General features: G+C 46.7%; 1 protein-coding gene across 4 annotated transcripts in view; it reads right to left on the bottom strand.

Moving 5' to 3' along the window:
- Myo5b (myosin VB) overlaps positions 1–15,821 on the bottom strand; it is a 323,115-nt gene that overhangs the window by 28,913 nt on the left and 278,381 nt on the right. For all 4 annotated transcript variants that reach the window (XM_047526328.1, XM_047526329.1, XM_047526330.1 and 1 more), the window contains exons 25-29: positions 15,668–15,787; positions 13,782–13,919; positions 10,204–10,269; positions 4,357–4,596; positions 3,446–3,546 (exon numbers count right to left, since the gene is read on the bottom strand). In XM_047526328.1, the coding sequence (XP_047382284.1) occupies positions 3,446–3,546; positions 4,357–4,596; positions 10,204–10,269; positions 13,782–13,919; positions 15,668–15,787 (665 nt within the window). The remainder of the gene's footprint in view (positions 1–3,445; positions 3,547–4,356; positions 4,597–10,203; positions 10,270–13,781; positions 13,920–15,667; positions 15,788–15,821) is intronic.

Raw genomic sequence — 15,821 nt, forward strand, 5'->3', positions numbered from 1 at the left:
GGGCTCCTTGCCTGCACTCCCTGGGCCTATTTCTTCATGTGTCAGGGGACAGTGGTTCACTGGATGATCTCAAAGGGATTTTTTTAGATCTCTATCATGCATCAGAAAAGGCCTAGGAAAGTATTTTCCCTCTGTGGACATCTTAAGAAAATGGACCACGGCTCTGCCATAGTGAAGGACCTACCTCCTCTAGAAGGAAACAGACATGGTTTTGGGTAGCTTGGAGATGGTTTCAGTTTCTATGAAAAACCCCGTGGACTCCACAGATACTTTTATTTCTTCAGTTCACACTGTGCTTTCTTTAAGCAGCTCAGGATATTTACTGGGATCTCTGAGGAGTGGGAGGTAGCAGCCCACCCACCAGAACAGAGAAACATCCAGAGTTCCAGGGCTGCAGGCCTGGTCACACAAGGTGAGCGGTCTGCAAAAGCTACGGTTATGCACTGGGTTACAGGAGACAGCGATTGTGTTGCTGGCTCAGGACCAACTAGATTGTGAGAAAGGGAAGGGGATGATGTCCCTAGGAGCCCAGAGTTCCTGGCCAGGAAGGGGCTGCCAGAACCATGGTCTTTCCACCTCATCTGCGGCTCTAAGCCAGATGTACAGCTGCTGAGCTCAAGGCCAATGAGCCCTATGACTTCAGGCAAATCCTCGGGAGACTACGCACACCCCTGCCTTGTCAAATATATTCTCTACTGTCCTAGACAGACCAGACTCAGGGTGGAGTGTGCATAGGAGAATAACCCAGGTGTATGTGCCCCAGCTTAGGTGGTAGCAACAAAGGTCATGCTAAATGCCTCCTGCTGTTTTCTAGAACATGCCAGTTGACAGGGGCTGCAAGGCAGGTTCCTGAGAGCCAGGGAAAAGTCCACTAATGAATTCTGCAGCTGTGGCAGGGCTTGGTTAGAAGGGGTCAGGGGTCAAATGAGCACTATTCTTGGAGCCAGACCTGAGCTGAGGCTCCCGCCTAGCTTTGTGACCTTGAGTACCTGCTTAGTGGTGTGGTTGGTCTGAGAGGAGCAGCAACCTCTCCCTCAGCCCACCTCCTGTCCCCCCTCCCAGGGACTGCCTGGAGAAGATGACACTTCCCACACCTTAGCTTGGTTTTCACAGCCTCCTCTTTCCCTATGGCTTTCCCATATATAAAATGGTGATAACAAGGGTGGTTCCTCTCAGTTCTCAAGATGGAAGAGTGAGATGGCTTCTGGAAGCAGAAAAGCTGCCCGTATTCATGCAGCAGGCCTTGGTACTGCTTCTCTGCCTGGACCTGTTCCTTGCCTGCCTCTGCCAGGCAAAAGATGCAGTTGTAAAGACAAACAGGACTCTACAGAATGTGAAAGTCAAGAAGTGGAAAGGTTCTGAACTTGAAAAGACTGACTGGGGTAGAGATGTGTCTGGACTTTCCCCAGAAATCAAAGCAAAACTCAGTCTATGAATGTAAAGATTTTCTAGGGACAGGAGAGATCAAAATTCTAAAGGGCCCTGACCTACCCCTCCTCCCACACCTGCACACAGACACAGTTTATATGCACACTGTAAGACCCTCCGTTAGAGGACAGCTATAGGAAAGGCAGAACAAATCTCAATCCTCAAGCACCCTGCCCCTGGGCAGCCTGTCATAATGGGATGCCCTTCCCTGCTGGGACCCTCCTACCCGGCAGCCTGCTGGGCAGTTCTTCCAGCTCAATGCTGGGACTTGGTGCAATGGTAAAACCTTCACAAAGCTGAGGTGGAAGCCAAATTGGAAGAGAGGAACCCACCACAGCTACTTCCATGGCACCTGCTGTGACAGGCACTGGGAACCTGGTCTCAGGCCTCCCCTCCCCAAAGCAGCCCTTTTTTTCTGTTTGTAACTCAGGTTCACAGGCTACAAGTTGCCTGATGAATGCTAGACTTGCTGGGAAGGGACTTATTTTAAGATATAATGAAAACTATATTTTATTGCCATCATTATTATATCCATAAAGAAGATGAGTCCAGAGTACTAATCCTCCAGGTAGAGGCTGGGGACTTGATCCTGACAAATGCGGAGATGGGTAAAAAGGGAGCTGATAACAGTGTCGGTTCCAAAGACCAGAGAGAGATGCTCAGCATGTGGCTACTGCCCTCTTGTTAGTATCCACTGTGCTCTTGCTTCTCATTCATCTTATTTCTTACCTTCCACCAAGATAATTTAAAATGACTGCATCTTGACTCCAGTTTTAGCACAGAAAAGAATGACCTCTCTCTTGAAATACATTTCCTTTCCTCCCAGTGCCTGGTACACCTTTGCCTTCTCATCACCTAGCCAGGGGACTGGGCAGTCCCAGGCTAGGAGCTAGACCTCCTGGTTTCTACCTGGGTTCAGTTACCCAGCACCTGTGTGCCTGAACTGCTCAAAACCTCTGGGCCTCGGTTTCCTCATCTGCAGAAAGAGGGGCTGCATTAAAAGACCTGGAAGTCAAAGCACTAAGTCTTGGAATTCTGTTACATTCTTGCAAAGAACTAAGTCATGTCCACAGTAATTTTGAACAAATGTTTAGAGATCGATAGCTCAACAGATAACTAGTTGAGGTGAGAGAAAGAAATCCAGGAAAAAGTTGGCTCATTTTACAGGTGCCCACAAGGGTGGCAAGAAAGCACACATAATAATGGTGATAAAATTTATTCCAGGGCCACCCAAATTCTAAAGTGTTTTGCACAGACTCACAAGTTCTTTTCAATACCTACTGAAGGCACACTGCTGACTGGGCCCACTTCACAGACAAGGCACCAAGTGGTCACACAACAGTCACCAGATAGCAAGTGAGCAAGTGGATTCTAGAACCCCCATTCTGGAGCACTCCGCCACTCCTGGCAGGGCCTCTCTCTGCTGCACCGCCAGCCTCAGCTCCGTGGCCTCCCATAGGCACACATCCTCTTCTGCAGTAAGCCTTGGTTACTTCATCTTTCAGGACGAACCAGAGGTCGTTCATCAGCTAGAATCTGGGGAAATCTCAAGGCAGAGGGAGAACATTCCAATTCCACCTTGGTAGTGCCTCACCTGTGTGCCATTTCTTCTAAATGACAGAGGAGGGGCCCCTACCACGTGGATGAGGAAGGCAGACAGCTGGAGCAGGCCCCCCACTATTATTTGGGCTCCTTCTCCATAAGAAAAGCCATTCTTGGCTAGTCTTTCCCAGTTCCTGTTCTATTCTTCCTTCAGGGAAGCTCCCTGTTCCTAACACTTTTCAGGGATCCTGGGTTCTACCTCCTTCAGTCCTGCAGAAGTTAATGGCAGGCTTCCCAAGGACCTGGGACTAAGGAAGTTCAACCCTTTTATCTCCTCCAACTAACACCCCTACCCCCGCAATGCTGAGCACAAGGCCAGTGCCTGAGGAACAGGGCTCTAACTGATCAGGTTAGGGAGGACCCCCCAGTCCCCATGGCTTTCTTCAGGTATAGCTTACCGAGAGGGGGGCCTTACCTGTTGGTCTGGCAGACCCCATGGTAGGCCTCGATGGCATCTTCCTGGTCCACGTGCTTTTCACTGTTAGGCCAACTTGCTCTGGCATTGATGTTCGGCTCCTGGAAGGCCCCAGATAAGGAAACAAACACCTCGGATTATAAAACCACCACGAAACGGCTTTATATATAGAGAGGTCTAAAAACGTGCCTCTAGGACAAGATATAGACCTGGAAGAACCCAGGTGGCTACAGTTAGACTCAAGCACGTCACCATGCATCTCGGAAGGGATACAGAACGGCAAGGTGCAGCAGTGAGACACGGAGAGCTAGCAGTGGGGAAGATGACATGAGAGTGTCACTGGAAGGAAGCAACACTCATGTCCAGAAGCCATGATGAAAGGGTGGCTCAGTGTTGAACTCACCACACTCATTACTGTCTCCTCACTCCAGCCTCCAAACCACCCCAGGGTTCAGGCCCAGAAGTCACCCAGCATAGGCCACAGAGCTCTGAGTGACTCAGAAGACCTCTGTCCCCTCCCTTCCACTCTACTTTCTGTCCCAAGTGGTGTGGACGTTAGGAACACTAAGTAGGATGTGGCCACCCTAAGAGAGAACGGTTCTCTCCGCTTCAGAGATGAAATAAACAGCAAGGGGCATGAGATGAAAAACACGCCCACCCCTGATTACCTATCTATTCTGTCTCCCATTTCTGTGAGCATCTTATTGAGAAGATTCTAGAAACATTAGATCTGGGTGAGGAAAGCTCATGCTTAAAGGGCACTGAGCCCCTTGTGATGCCTTTAGACACCACGGATTCAGAGACTCTGCTCTTTCAGATTCAAGACCTTGGTGGGTAGACACCTAAAAAAACCCATGTCTATTACCTAGCACCACCCACACCAAGCCCAACCACGGCTGCCATCTTATTACCATGCTCTTGCCAGCAAGTCGGCGCTGGTCAGCGCTCACAATCTGGGTCCTGAGGATGAGCACCTCCTCCTTTCGAACCTCTAGCTCCTCATTGGCCAGCTTGAGCTGGTTTAGCAGGAGGCTGTAACTGTCAGGGGCGCTGTGAGAGGAGGTGTTCTGGGTGGCTTGGTCGGCTACGGCTTTCCTCAGCTCATTCAGGTCATTCTTCAGCTTCTTGTTCTCCGACTCCAGCTCCTGCCTCTGGAAGACAGCCCAAGTGACAGCACCCCATTACTGCCCAGATCCAGGGCACTCTCCTGAGGAGGGCCTCCTCCCTGCTAGCCTTCACCAACTTGCCCTGTCTACTGGGGCAGTAAAGAGCAATTTCCCCCTTTAAAAATTTAAATTTTTTAAAAATATGATTCATTGTATACAAATGGGGTACAATGAATCAAAATAAGAAATTCAAAATAAATGTGTAACCCAAGTTCTGACTGGCATGAGCAAGCAGTACTGGGACCTTGATTTGAACTCACGACCCCAAGTTATCAGGGTAAGGCATCTCACACAGTGCCTCTATAGCAGTCCCCAAAGTCATCCAATATGCGTTTCCAAGCACATTTGGCTATGAAACCCTTCTTTGTTGAAAATTTTTTTTTCTTTTGCAATATTGGGAATCAAATCCAGTGCCTCATACATGCTAAACAAGTGCTCTACAACTGAGCTACACCCCCAGCTGATAATTTTAAATATGCTGTTAGCACAGGACTTTCTGGAGCCTTAGTATGCTTACATGCTTTGTGACTTTCCAAGAGGGAGTATAGAATATATAGGGCTGCCTAAACTTAATTGTCCCAAGTGTCCCCCACTCCCATTTTTCAAAGTACATCGTATGGACTAATACACTGCAGAATCTACAAGAAAAATTATGTTGCCTTTTTGGTCACATAGAAAGCCAGTAACTGTCAATGCCAGTGCAGGGAAAACTCCTAGTATACAGTCAAAATCAGTGTTGGAACAACTCTGAAACATGTTTTACATTTTTTAAGTAGTATATTCAACTTTGAGATGAGGTCTAAATTTAAAGTACTCTGATCACAAATTGCTGGTACAGCTCTGGTGGACACAGAATTCAAAATTTCTCAGAGAAAACTAAACCACGTGGTAAGTAGGCACTGCCTGCGTGTGTGTTACAGAGCCTCAGGATGACGGAACCAGGACACCACCGGGAAGCAGCTCTATTTTCCACATGAGGAAGGCGAGCCCAGAGAGGGGAAGGATCACGCGAGTTTAGACGCTGAGCAGGACGAGGGGCTGGGGCTTCGGACTCCTTGTCCAGGGTCCACTAGTCCCCACCTTGTCCCCACCACTCTGACCCAGGTTCAGATTTCAGGGGAGATGAGCCATGTGTAGTGTGATTCTGCAAATGTGAATGGGGCCCTGGGGGTCAGGTGACCAAGACTTCATGATTACTGGCGAGTTCATCGGCCCGATGTGAGTCTCTATTAAGTCCAGGAGTTAAGAATGCACTCAATGCCCGAGTGACTTTCTCACAGGCGGCTGAGTGTGATACTCAGGACAGTCAGCATCACTTGGCAGAGGAACACCAGGCTTGGAGCAGGATCCCTCGGTTCTCTTCCTGGCTCAAGGTATGCCCTGCCCAGCCCTGGGCCTTAGCCTCCTCAGGTGTAGCTTAAAGGAGTGACAGCAGATGGTGACTGGAGTGTCCTTCAGCTTTTATCAGCCAGAACAGGTTCAGTGACATTGACTGTAGGCTGACTGTGTGCAGCCATCCCGTGGCTATCCCCACTCAACAGGAGCTCTAGGACAAAGAGGGCCAGGTGGGGGAAGTGCAGCTGCTTTCCCACAAAGATTTCTACCAGGGCGCGGCTGTGAAGTGTCTCTGCTGGCCATCTCCAGCCGTCCCTGGATGCTCTCCACCTTCACTATTTCCCAGGTCCCTCCAGCACCTCAGCTCTCTTGGCTGACTGCCACTCCCACACCATTCTTTCTGGTCTAACAGTGCCAAAAAAGGAGGTGTGTGCTTACTGCGGTAGGAAATACGTAGCGCAAGAACACTTGAGACGGCAAACCTTAGGCGTGTTTCTGGAGCATCAGCATGATCACACTGTTCTGCAAACTTCACCAGCTTCCATCTCTACAATTTTTTCACCTTCCCAATTGACATTGTCCCCATTAAAAAATCAACTCCTAGGCTGGGTGCAGTTGTACATGCCTATAATCCCAGCTACTCAGGAGGCCGAGTCAGGAGAACTCCCAGTTCAAGGCCTCTCTGGACAACAAATTCCATCTCAAAACAACAATTTCCAGTCCCCCTTCCGAGTCCCTGGCAACCATCATTCTACTTTGAGTGTGATTCCTCAAGCTACCTCATTTGCGTGTCATCAGAAAGTACGTGTGTGAAGAATGTACTTTTCTGATGTGCTCAAGGCCCTGCTGTCCCAGTTGGAGAACAGTGGGGTTCTGTTCCTTTATCCTTCCTTTCCCATCCCCAATTCTTCTCTGCCTACTTTACATCAGGCACCATGCTTGGTGCTGTGGACATAGAACCCATTTAGAACCTAATAATTACACTAAAGTACAAATCATTACATTGTTTGGAACATTCTATGATACAAATGAACCGGGGGACAGAATCACTTTGAGTCTTAGGGGTAAGAGCAGGCTTCCTGGAGGACAGGTGATGCCTAACCTAACAGATAAAGGACCAGGAGTAGTTAGCCAGGTGGGAAGATTTCCGGTTCAGGTTCAGGTCCAGGTCCAGGTCCAAAGGCCCCCAAAAAAGGAGAAGCAGGGCTTGCTGAGCAAGTGCTGTGCTGAAGAGGGCAGGGCAGAATGGGGTGAGCTGTGCAAACCCAGGAAGGAGCTGGATTCAGGCGGGGCTTGGAGCGGATTTTTCAGCACCTCAGGGAGGACTCTCCAGCTGCTATGGGCAGACTAGACATCTGGGCAGAGGCAAGAGCAAGGTGGCAGCAGGGAGGAAAGAGGTAGCATGGGCCCGAGGTAGAAGTCTCGGGACTCAGGATGTTGGAGGTAAGAGAAAGAACCTGAATGTTTGGGCCACATTCTTGCCATCTATTGAGACTGGCAAACTCAAAAGCAGTTTTAGAGTCCAGATGGTTCAGCTGTGGTCCCCATGGTCAGGACAAGTCAGAATGATAGGGCAGGATTCTAGACAAAAGGGTGAGCTAGCGATTGATATGTATGTTGGTGATGATTGAAATTAGAGAGGGTATGGGATGGGGGTTGAAACTACCCAAAAAAAGAATAGAGAGGTCAGGACTAGGGTGCTGCATGCCCAACACTCCGTCTGGGGCACCTCTAGCCTGCCCCTGGTCTCTCTCATCAAGTAGCTGGATTAGATGGACACTGGATGGGGCAGATAAACCTTACCATAGAGTGTTTAGGCACCTATTTTTTTTTTCCCTTCATTTTATTATATCCCCGGAGAGCATCTCAAAAGATGTCCACTACAAAGCAGGCCACAGTTCATGTGGGAAGAGTGTCAGCACTGAAGGTTACATGAATTTAGTTAAGGGATAAATGTGCTTCTATATGGGATGAAAGCCACCCCATAACCCTGCAACTCTGCAATACTTCACACTAGTAAAATGGACCCTCGTCCCAAAAAATAAGCTCAAGTTGTACAACCAGCTCCATGTCAGAGCAGTTGCTTTCTTAAAATTCTGGAAAATTCTAGTGGAATAATCGTGGATGATCCTGTTCATTTAAAAAAAAAAAAAAGCCTACTTTCATTATGGTATTACTTATAAAACTTGGGAACAATTAATTTCTCTAATTGTTGAACATGTTAAGAAAATTGTTATAAAATTTCAACCATGAAAATGTTTATAAAGAAATTAAGAAAAATCTGTCATATTAAGTGAAAAGTACAATATAAAATTACATATATATCACATAAATAATACATAGAAGCAGCTTTGGAAAGAAATATTTATATAATTTTAGAGGATGCCTCAAAGAGACAGGGATATAGATTTGTTTTTAATTAAGTTTTCCTGTATTTAAAATTTCTTTGATGAGTGATGAGCAAAATTATTTTCATAAATCTACAAATAAAATGAAAAGCTTCTGTTAAAAAAAAAAAAACAGTACATTAAGAAAGTAAAAAAATCCCATCCCTGTCAGGACTTTTAAAATTTTATTTAACTTTTTAAATTATTTTTTGATGTCAGGACTTTCTTAATTGAGCCTTTTCTGATTCATGCTCACCAATGGACAAGCCAAAGTTTGGGTGGTAGGTTAAAATGGGAAGGATTTAGATGCCAACCTGGGCTCTTAGATGCCACGTTTTTACTCTTCTGCAAGCTGAGTCAGTGGTCACCAGCTACTGATCTCAAACCAGGTGTGGCCCATAGCAGGAAAACCCAAAGCTGTTGGCATCCTTGAGAAGGTCTACCTTCTGCCCAGCACACTCCCAGTCAGAGGCAGTCCTGGTTCCTTTTGGCACCTGGCCTGTCCCTCAGCTGGTACCTGGCTTCAGGGGATAGTGAGCTTCCCTAACCCTGGCCCTCTGCTGGCCTCACCAACTCTGACCACACCCACTGCTCATTCTCCTCTGCCTTGTCCCATCTTCCAGCCCAGTCACACCCCTTCAGGCCTCCTTAGATAATGCTCTGCCAGATGTGACCAGCCCTGAGGACCTTCAACCCAACCTTACCCCAAAACCTTATGCATGATACTGAACAACTTGCCTCTGTCCAGAGCTGGGGATACATTGGGTTATAGAAGGATCTGGGGAAAGGCCTAACATTCTGGCAGTGAGCATCTAGGGTTTCAACAAAAAACTAACTCCTCTTTGAAGGGTCTTCCAAGTGTATCCTCATCTCATACATGAGCCTGTGAGGTTTCTCAGGTCCAAGTGGATAACAATCCCCCAACACAAATATGGATGAACTAAATGTAGTACATACACAGAATTACTGTTCCTTAAAAATTCTGACATGCTACAACAGGGGAGAACCTTGATATTATGCAAAGTTAAATAAACTGCTCATAAAAAGACAAATATTCTATGATTCCACTTACATGACAGACCTAGCATAGTCCAATTCACAGAGACAGAAAGTGGAATGGTGGTTGTCAGGGGATGGGGAGAGGGAGGAAAAGGGAGTTATTTAATGAAGTGGACTCAGTTTTTCAAGAGGAAGAGTCACAGAGATGGTGCTTGTATAACATGTGAATGTATTTAGTATCACTGAACCAGATGCTTAAAAATAGTTGAGATGGTAAATTTTACATTATGTTCATTTTACTATGGTAAAAATTTTGGGAGAAATGAAAGTCATGGGAATGATTTAGGGATACTGTCTTGGGTGCTGCGGCTGCCAGCAGAGTTACCGAATGGCAGACTGGATAAACCGCCATATTTCCAAATCTTGAGGAACAGGAAGAGTGTGGGGCTCGCCCCAAGCCTCCTTTCATTCACTCTTCCGTACCATGGGCCCACTAGTCCTTGATCTGAGGCCTCCACCACTGCACCTTGCTGTCTCCCACCAGGCCAGCATCAGACACGCAGGGTCATCCCTCTGCCTTAGAGCTGCCTGTGCAAGTCCGAACTTTAAAAGCAATTTTATTCCAGTGGCCACACTTCAACTGAAACTGTCAGGTGGGCCAGGCATGGATTATTATTCCTTGGGGTAAATATAAACTTTCTTGCATTGGAATAAAAATAACAAAATAAACTTTCTTGTCTTGAAGACATTAAACTGTGGAAGGAAGTTATTTGCTTAGAGTTTGGTTCTACTTTTGAGCAGATGATCTTAGAACCTGGTTTTCTGGTGTCCAACCTGTCATCTGTCCTTGACAGAGGACAGCCAGCCTTACCTTCAGACTATTGTAGGCCAGATCTGCATCCTGGTCCAAATCTGTATCATTCCTTGGTTGTTCCATCTGTATAGGCAAAGACACAGAAAGGTAAGCATGGACTGCAGGGCACAATGTCCACATGAGTATTTCTGGTCAAAGTCAAAACTTACAAAATTTATTTTGCTTTTGCAAGAATACCTGGCACCCCTGCCCTCCACGAGTGCATTTCCCTCCCACCTACAAAACACAGCTCCACACTCAGGCTATCACAGGCACTCCATTAACAACTCCCTCCCACCTCTACTTCACACACACCACACTCACAGGCACTTACATGTTGAGTATGTATGATGCCATGTTATGTGTGTGCCCCTCAAAGCCTGTGAATATGACCTTATTTGGAAATAGAATCTTTGCAGATAAAAATCAAGCTAAGTGAGGTCATTAGGGGGAGCCCTATTCCCATAGGACTGGTACCCTCTTAAGAAAGGACACCTAGGAGAGGCAGCCATGGAAAGACAGAAGCAGGGACTAGAGTCACATGGCTGTAAGTTAACGAGGACCAGGGAATGCCAGCAACACCAGAAACCACACATAAGGATGGGGCAGATTTTCCTTTAAAGCCTTCACAGCACAGACGAATTTTGATTTCCGATCTTGAACTATGAGAAACTTCTATTGTTGTGAGCTATTCAGTTAGTGGTGGTTGGTTTTAGAAGCCCTTGGATGCTAATATTCATGGTCAAACTTCAGTATCTATTCATGAGGTTAATGAACTATACTTCAGTTTTGTGGGTGTGCTCATGTGTATTCTGTTTGCCTAAATTCAAAGCGCCTTGCTGACAGCCACCTCCTCTCAAACAGGTAGCAGGACAGCCAGCCCACAGGGATGCTCAGTATATGCAATCTGCCTTCAGGATTCCAAAGCTCTTGGTTGTGGATGGTAATGGCTGGAATAATGGGTTATGTGGCAATCACTGGACTTGATTTGCACATGGAGAAAGGGTAGAAACAGCTTCATAAGTGCTTATCTGCTTGGGTTAAGTTTGAGTAATGGGTGTTATCCCTGAAGATGAGTCTACAGAGTTAAAAACTTCCAGACAAGTACTTATGGATTACCTAAGGTGCTAACAACCTGACATCCAGGTAAGGCCATCAGTAGGCTAGTGGATAGATCAGGTGTGACCTGGGCTTGGGTGATGGACAAAGGACCTGAGCACCTCCTGCAGTCCCTGCCAGATGGAGGGCACCTATATTCATTGCATTGCTTCTAGCACTACAACCTGGGGGAAACTCCACCTCTGCCTGTCTGTCCTGATCACCTGTGGTACAAGGGATGCGACTGGCCAGGGTTGGTACTCCACCTGCTATCCCAGTGAGTAAGCCTGCACTTTATTCTCTATAGCACACATTAGCCTCAAGACCACACAGATTTTTTTGAGTACGTGAGGTTCTCAGAAAATGGGGATCACCTCTTCAAACTCAGAGGGGCTGAGTACTAAGATGGGCTGGCAACCATGTTTCCAAGTGCTCAGCATTCTGGAATTCCTCTAGCAGCCCAAGGGAAAAACTTTTCTAGGCCTGGGGAAAGGAAGGTGGGTGGATGGGAGGACAAACTAGCATCCGGCTTGTTGTCAGAGGACCCACCCTTGTAGCAGCTCAGTAGCTCCCACACTAGTGGTACACCACAGACTACCCTGCCATTCCTTACTCAGGAATGACCTCTAAGGCTGGGACCTGGGGTCATCTCTCCAGAAAAAAAAAAAACAAAAAAAAAACACACACACACACAAAAACAAACAGCCTGGTAGCTCAAGATTCCTCTGGGGACCAAGGGCAGATTCAGGACTCTGAGCTCTGGAAAGTCCATCTCAGGGGCTGTAGAGGGATTCCATATTCTTCCCTGCCCCATGCCTGTCCTCCTTATAAGGATATTCTCCTTTAAAAACCACGTCAAGACACATGACAGAGCAAGGGTGTGAGCTTACCATTCCACTGCTTACTAAGATGTTTCAAGGAAAGCAATATCCTTTTACTTGGTATCAAAACACACAGAAATTTGGAAGCCAAGATGCTAAACTTATTTAGCATTTCTGCAATGGGGAACTTGAAGGATGAACCTTTAGCTGCACTTGAAGAGGCCAGAAACTTGTCAGGTATTGTCCAATATCATCTGCATAGCTTTTCACATGCAGATGGTCCCTGACTTATGACAGCTGACATATCTTTCAAGTTTATGATGGTATGAAAGCAATATGTGTTCAGTGGAAAGTGTACTTCAAATTTTGAATCTGTATCACCTCCTAAGCAAGTGATCAGCAGATATCCTCTGGCGATGCTGGGCTGGGCAGCATGCAGCAGTTCCTAGTCAGACCCATGATCTTGGGGGGAAATAAGGCTCTACAGTGTACCTTGTTGCTAAGTTAGGGTATTCGGAAGATTAGCTGTATTCAACGCATTTTCGACTTAAGACATTTTTAACTTACAATCAGTTTATTGGGAAGTAACTCAGTAACCCATTCTAAGTCCAGGGGCATCTGCACAATATCTGATTTACACCTACCTGTCCAGGTGTCTTCCCTTATGATTGAATGAGCCATTTATAAACCTAATCCTTTCCCCATTCTGAGAGATTTAAATCCATCAGTGAGATTTATCTCTCCACTTACTGCTCAAAAAAACAAAACACCCAAGAATTTGATAACAATACAGATTAAAGTCAGCACCACATTTGAAAAGACAGGGAAAAACATGAGGTCAGCTAATGATTTGGACTTCTAATCTCACAAGAAGTGGTCTGCAAAACTGCAAGACATACAACCCTTACCTCCTCGCTGCTCTGTTGAGCGAGCTCTCTGTTGCCACAGCACCAACTGCTTGTTCTCACTTTGCTTCGTGTGAGCACTGAGATTACTACTCACTTTTCACCTGTGTATGTCTGCTACTCCCAAACTAGATTTTGAATTTCCCCCATGACCGAGGACTTGACCCTTTCACCTCCTCCTTAATGCACACTGTGGGCACCCACCACACAAGCCAGGCACTGGCACACTTCTGCATGTAGCCCAGGCACCCAATAGGTCCTCAAGGTAGAATTACTTCTTGACCCCCAAATTTCAAATATCCTCTCAAGACTGAAGAGGCTGATGATGATCGGATTGTGGCAAAGGTACAGCCTTGGGTAGGAATGGTAAGTGACTGTGCCTCTGGGCTGCCCAGACTCAGTGGGCCGAGCTCAAGCCTGAGCTGGATTCCAGGTATGAAAAGGTGCCTGGCTTTCTCAGATAGAATTTGACTTCTAGTTATAATTTCACAGCACACCCAGTCCTCCTGGCAGGAAGAGGCATCCCTTCTTTGCAAGTGGCAGACAATGCCAGATTCCAGGCAGCTTCCCAGTGGAAAGCCTTTGCCCTGGCAGCACAAGGGAGTGCATTCCTGCCCAGCTGGGTGGCATGGGCACTGGCAGAGAGACTCAGCTCGACTGCAGCACAGAGGGAATATACTCTGAAATCCAGCCCCAGCATGATCCCACAGGGTCACATCTGCCTCCTGAGCCTGGGAGGTGTGAGGTGGGTCGCTCTAGGCCTGCCACACACCTGGACTTTCTTGCTGTCCTGCTCTCTCTTCTCCAGCTGCATCTGCAGCTTCTTCCTCTCCTGCTCAAGCTCCCGCACTCTCTTCTGCAGCTTCAGGAACACTGTCATGTCCATGGCTGCCTTCTCCACGCCAATGTCCTACAAAGGAAGAAGGGAGCAGGGAAGAGCTTTCAGGGCCCAAGCCCCTGCAGGAGCACACAGCACCATCAGCCATCTGTCTCCTTGCTCCTCCCAAATATCAATGGTGCTTGAAATACAAAGTTGACGTCAACCAACTAGCAATGCTCATGTTACAGTTGGTGCTCCAAGCTCCTTTTCTGTCTAGTTAACATCTGAGACTCAGAATTAACATTTCTCCTGTGTTGGCCACTTAAAATTACCAATCACATATTTTAAGAATAAATGGATAGAGACACACCACTTTCTGTGGAAGCTGAAAGAGTTCACTTCCAGAAAAGTGAACTGTAAAACTCATGCTTCCTGATGAAGAATCGATGTCTTTACTAATCACTGTAAATGTGCTGTCAGCTACCCGTGGATTTCATCTTGAAATGGAATGGATACTAGACCTGCCATGGAACTCATTTATCCAGCAGATCTTAAAGCATCTATTTTCTAGATTTTTTTCCTGTCAGATTCATGCTTGGATCTGCCCTCCTGGGTTCTATAAAGTGTAGGTTTGTGTGTATAGACACGTGAGTGGGTAATGTGTATGAACACTACAGACTGTTTTTAAGTACACATATGTGCATGCATGACAATACAATCCGGTTCCACCAGCATTTAACAAGTGCTCCATGCTTAGCTGGCACTGGGTAGGTCTTGGCTTCCTTGGCGAACACAGACCTGGGGATGGTAGTGTGGAAACAGGCATACACAAACCAGGGAGCACACCAGCGGCTCCGTCCAAATGAAGCCCCCAGGGACCTAGACCTAGGAGACCCCAAGAGCAAAGTCAAAGGCCTTAAGCCAGCACTTATTAAAGGCTTACTAAGCGCATACAGAAAGCAGCAAGCTCAGCAGAACTGTACATCAGCCAGAAAGTTTTCCTCCTGAGGATCTCCTCCCTCCCCCAACCCTCAGTTTTATTGTTTTCTGTTTCTACCATCTTTCACTTTTCTTTGTAACAGCTGAAATTATATCACATTTTTTTCTGTTAACTGCTTATTATCTATCTTTCATACCAGATAAGCTCCATGAGCACAGGGTCCCCCTCTGACTTGTCACTACTGTTTTTTATACCTATTCGCAGTGCCTGACCCAAAGACATGCTGGAAACACACTTGGTGGTAACCATCTCTCTTCCGAGTCTACTTCCACCTGCTTTATAAGATATGATCTTCTTACTAATCACTGTCTATACATCTTTGACAAAATGAAACATACAACATTGTGTGGTACACCATTTCAAGAGGGCAAGAAGCTACTATCAGCACAAAGATAGTGTCACCCCGCACACCTTTGTTTCAAACACTGTTCTGGAATTACCCAGCTTCTAAGTTGGAGGGGAGAATTTTGTACTATACTTACTGATATTACCACATGCTCTGTAATACTAAATGGGGGCGGGAGTTAGTAAATTGTACCTATTTTAATCACTTAGCTTTCTTACATGAGTCATTTCACTCCTCTGCCCCAGTTTTGTTACAGGAACCAAGGATCTACGTTCCTCCCTCCCTTCTGGGTAGTGAATTAAGGAACAGTTACTACTCAGCACTGGAAGTGCTAGCTCCAGAGTGTGATCTGTAAGTCCCCTGCAGTCCCCGCGATCCTGCTCTCCAGGATTAGCCCCTGTGCACTCTGGTCACCACCAACAGATGCTCTGCCACACAGGTAATCAACACTTGCTCTGGGGCAGGACAGACATCAAGAGTCCTCTCACCTACCTCCACCTGTTGGAGGGCATCCTCGGTGTCTCCAATCTCAGATGTGGAGATGGAGGGGTAATTCGAGTCTGATTCTAAGCTACTTTGGTTTGATGGGTTCCGCCTGTGACCTGGGGTTTGCTGTTAAAGAAGAAAAACATGACAAGTCATAACA

Source organism: Sciurus carolinensis, chromosome 15 (assembly GCF_902686445.1).
Source record: "Sciurus carolinensis chromosome 15, mSciCar1.2, whole genome shotgun sequence".
NCBI lineage: Eukaryota > Metazoa > Chordata > Mammalia > Rodentia > Sciuridae > Sciurus > Sciurus carolinensis.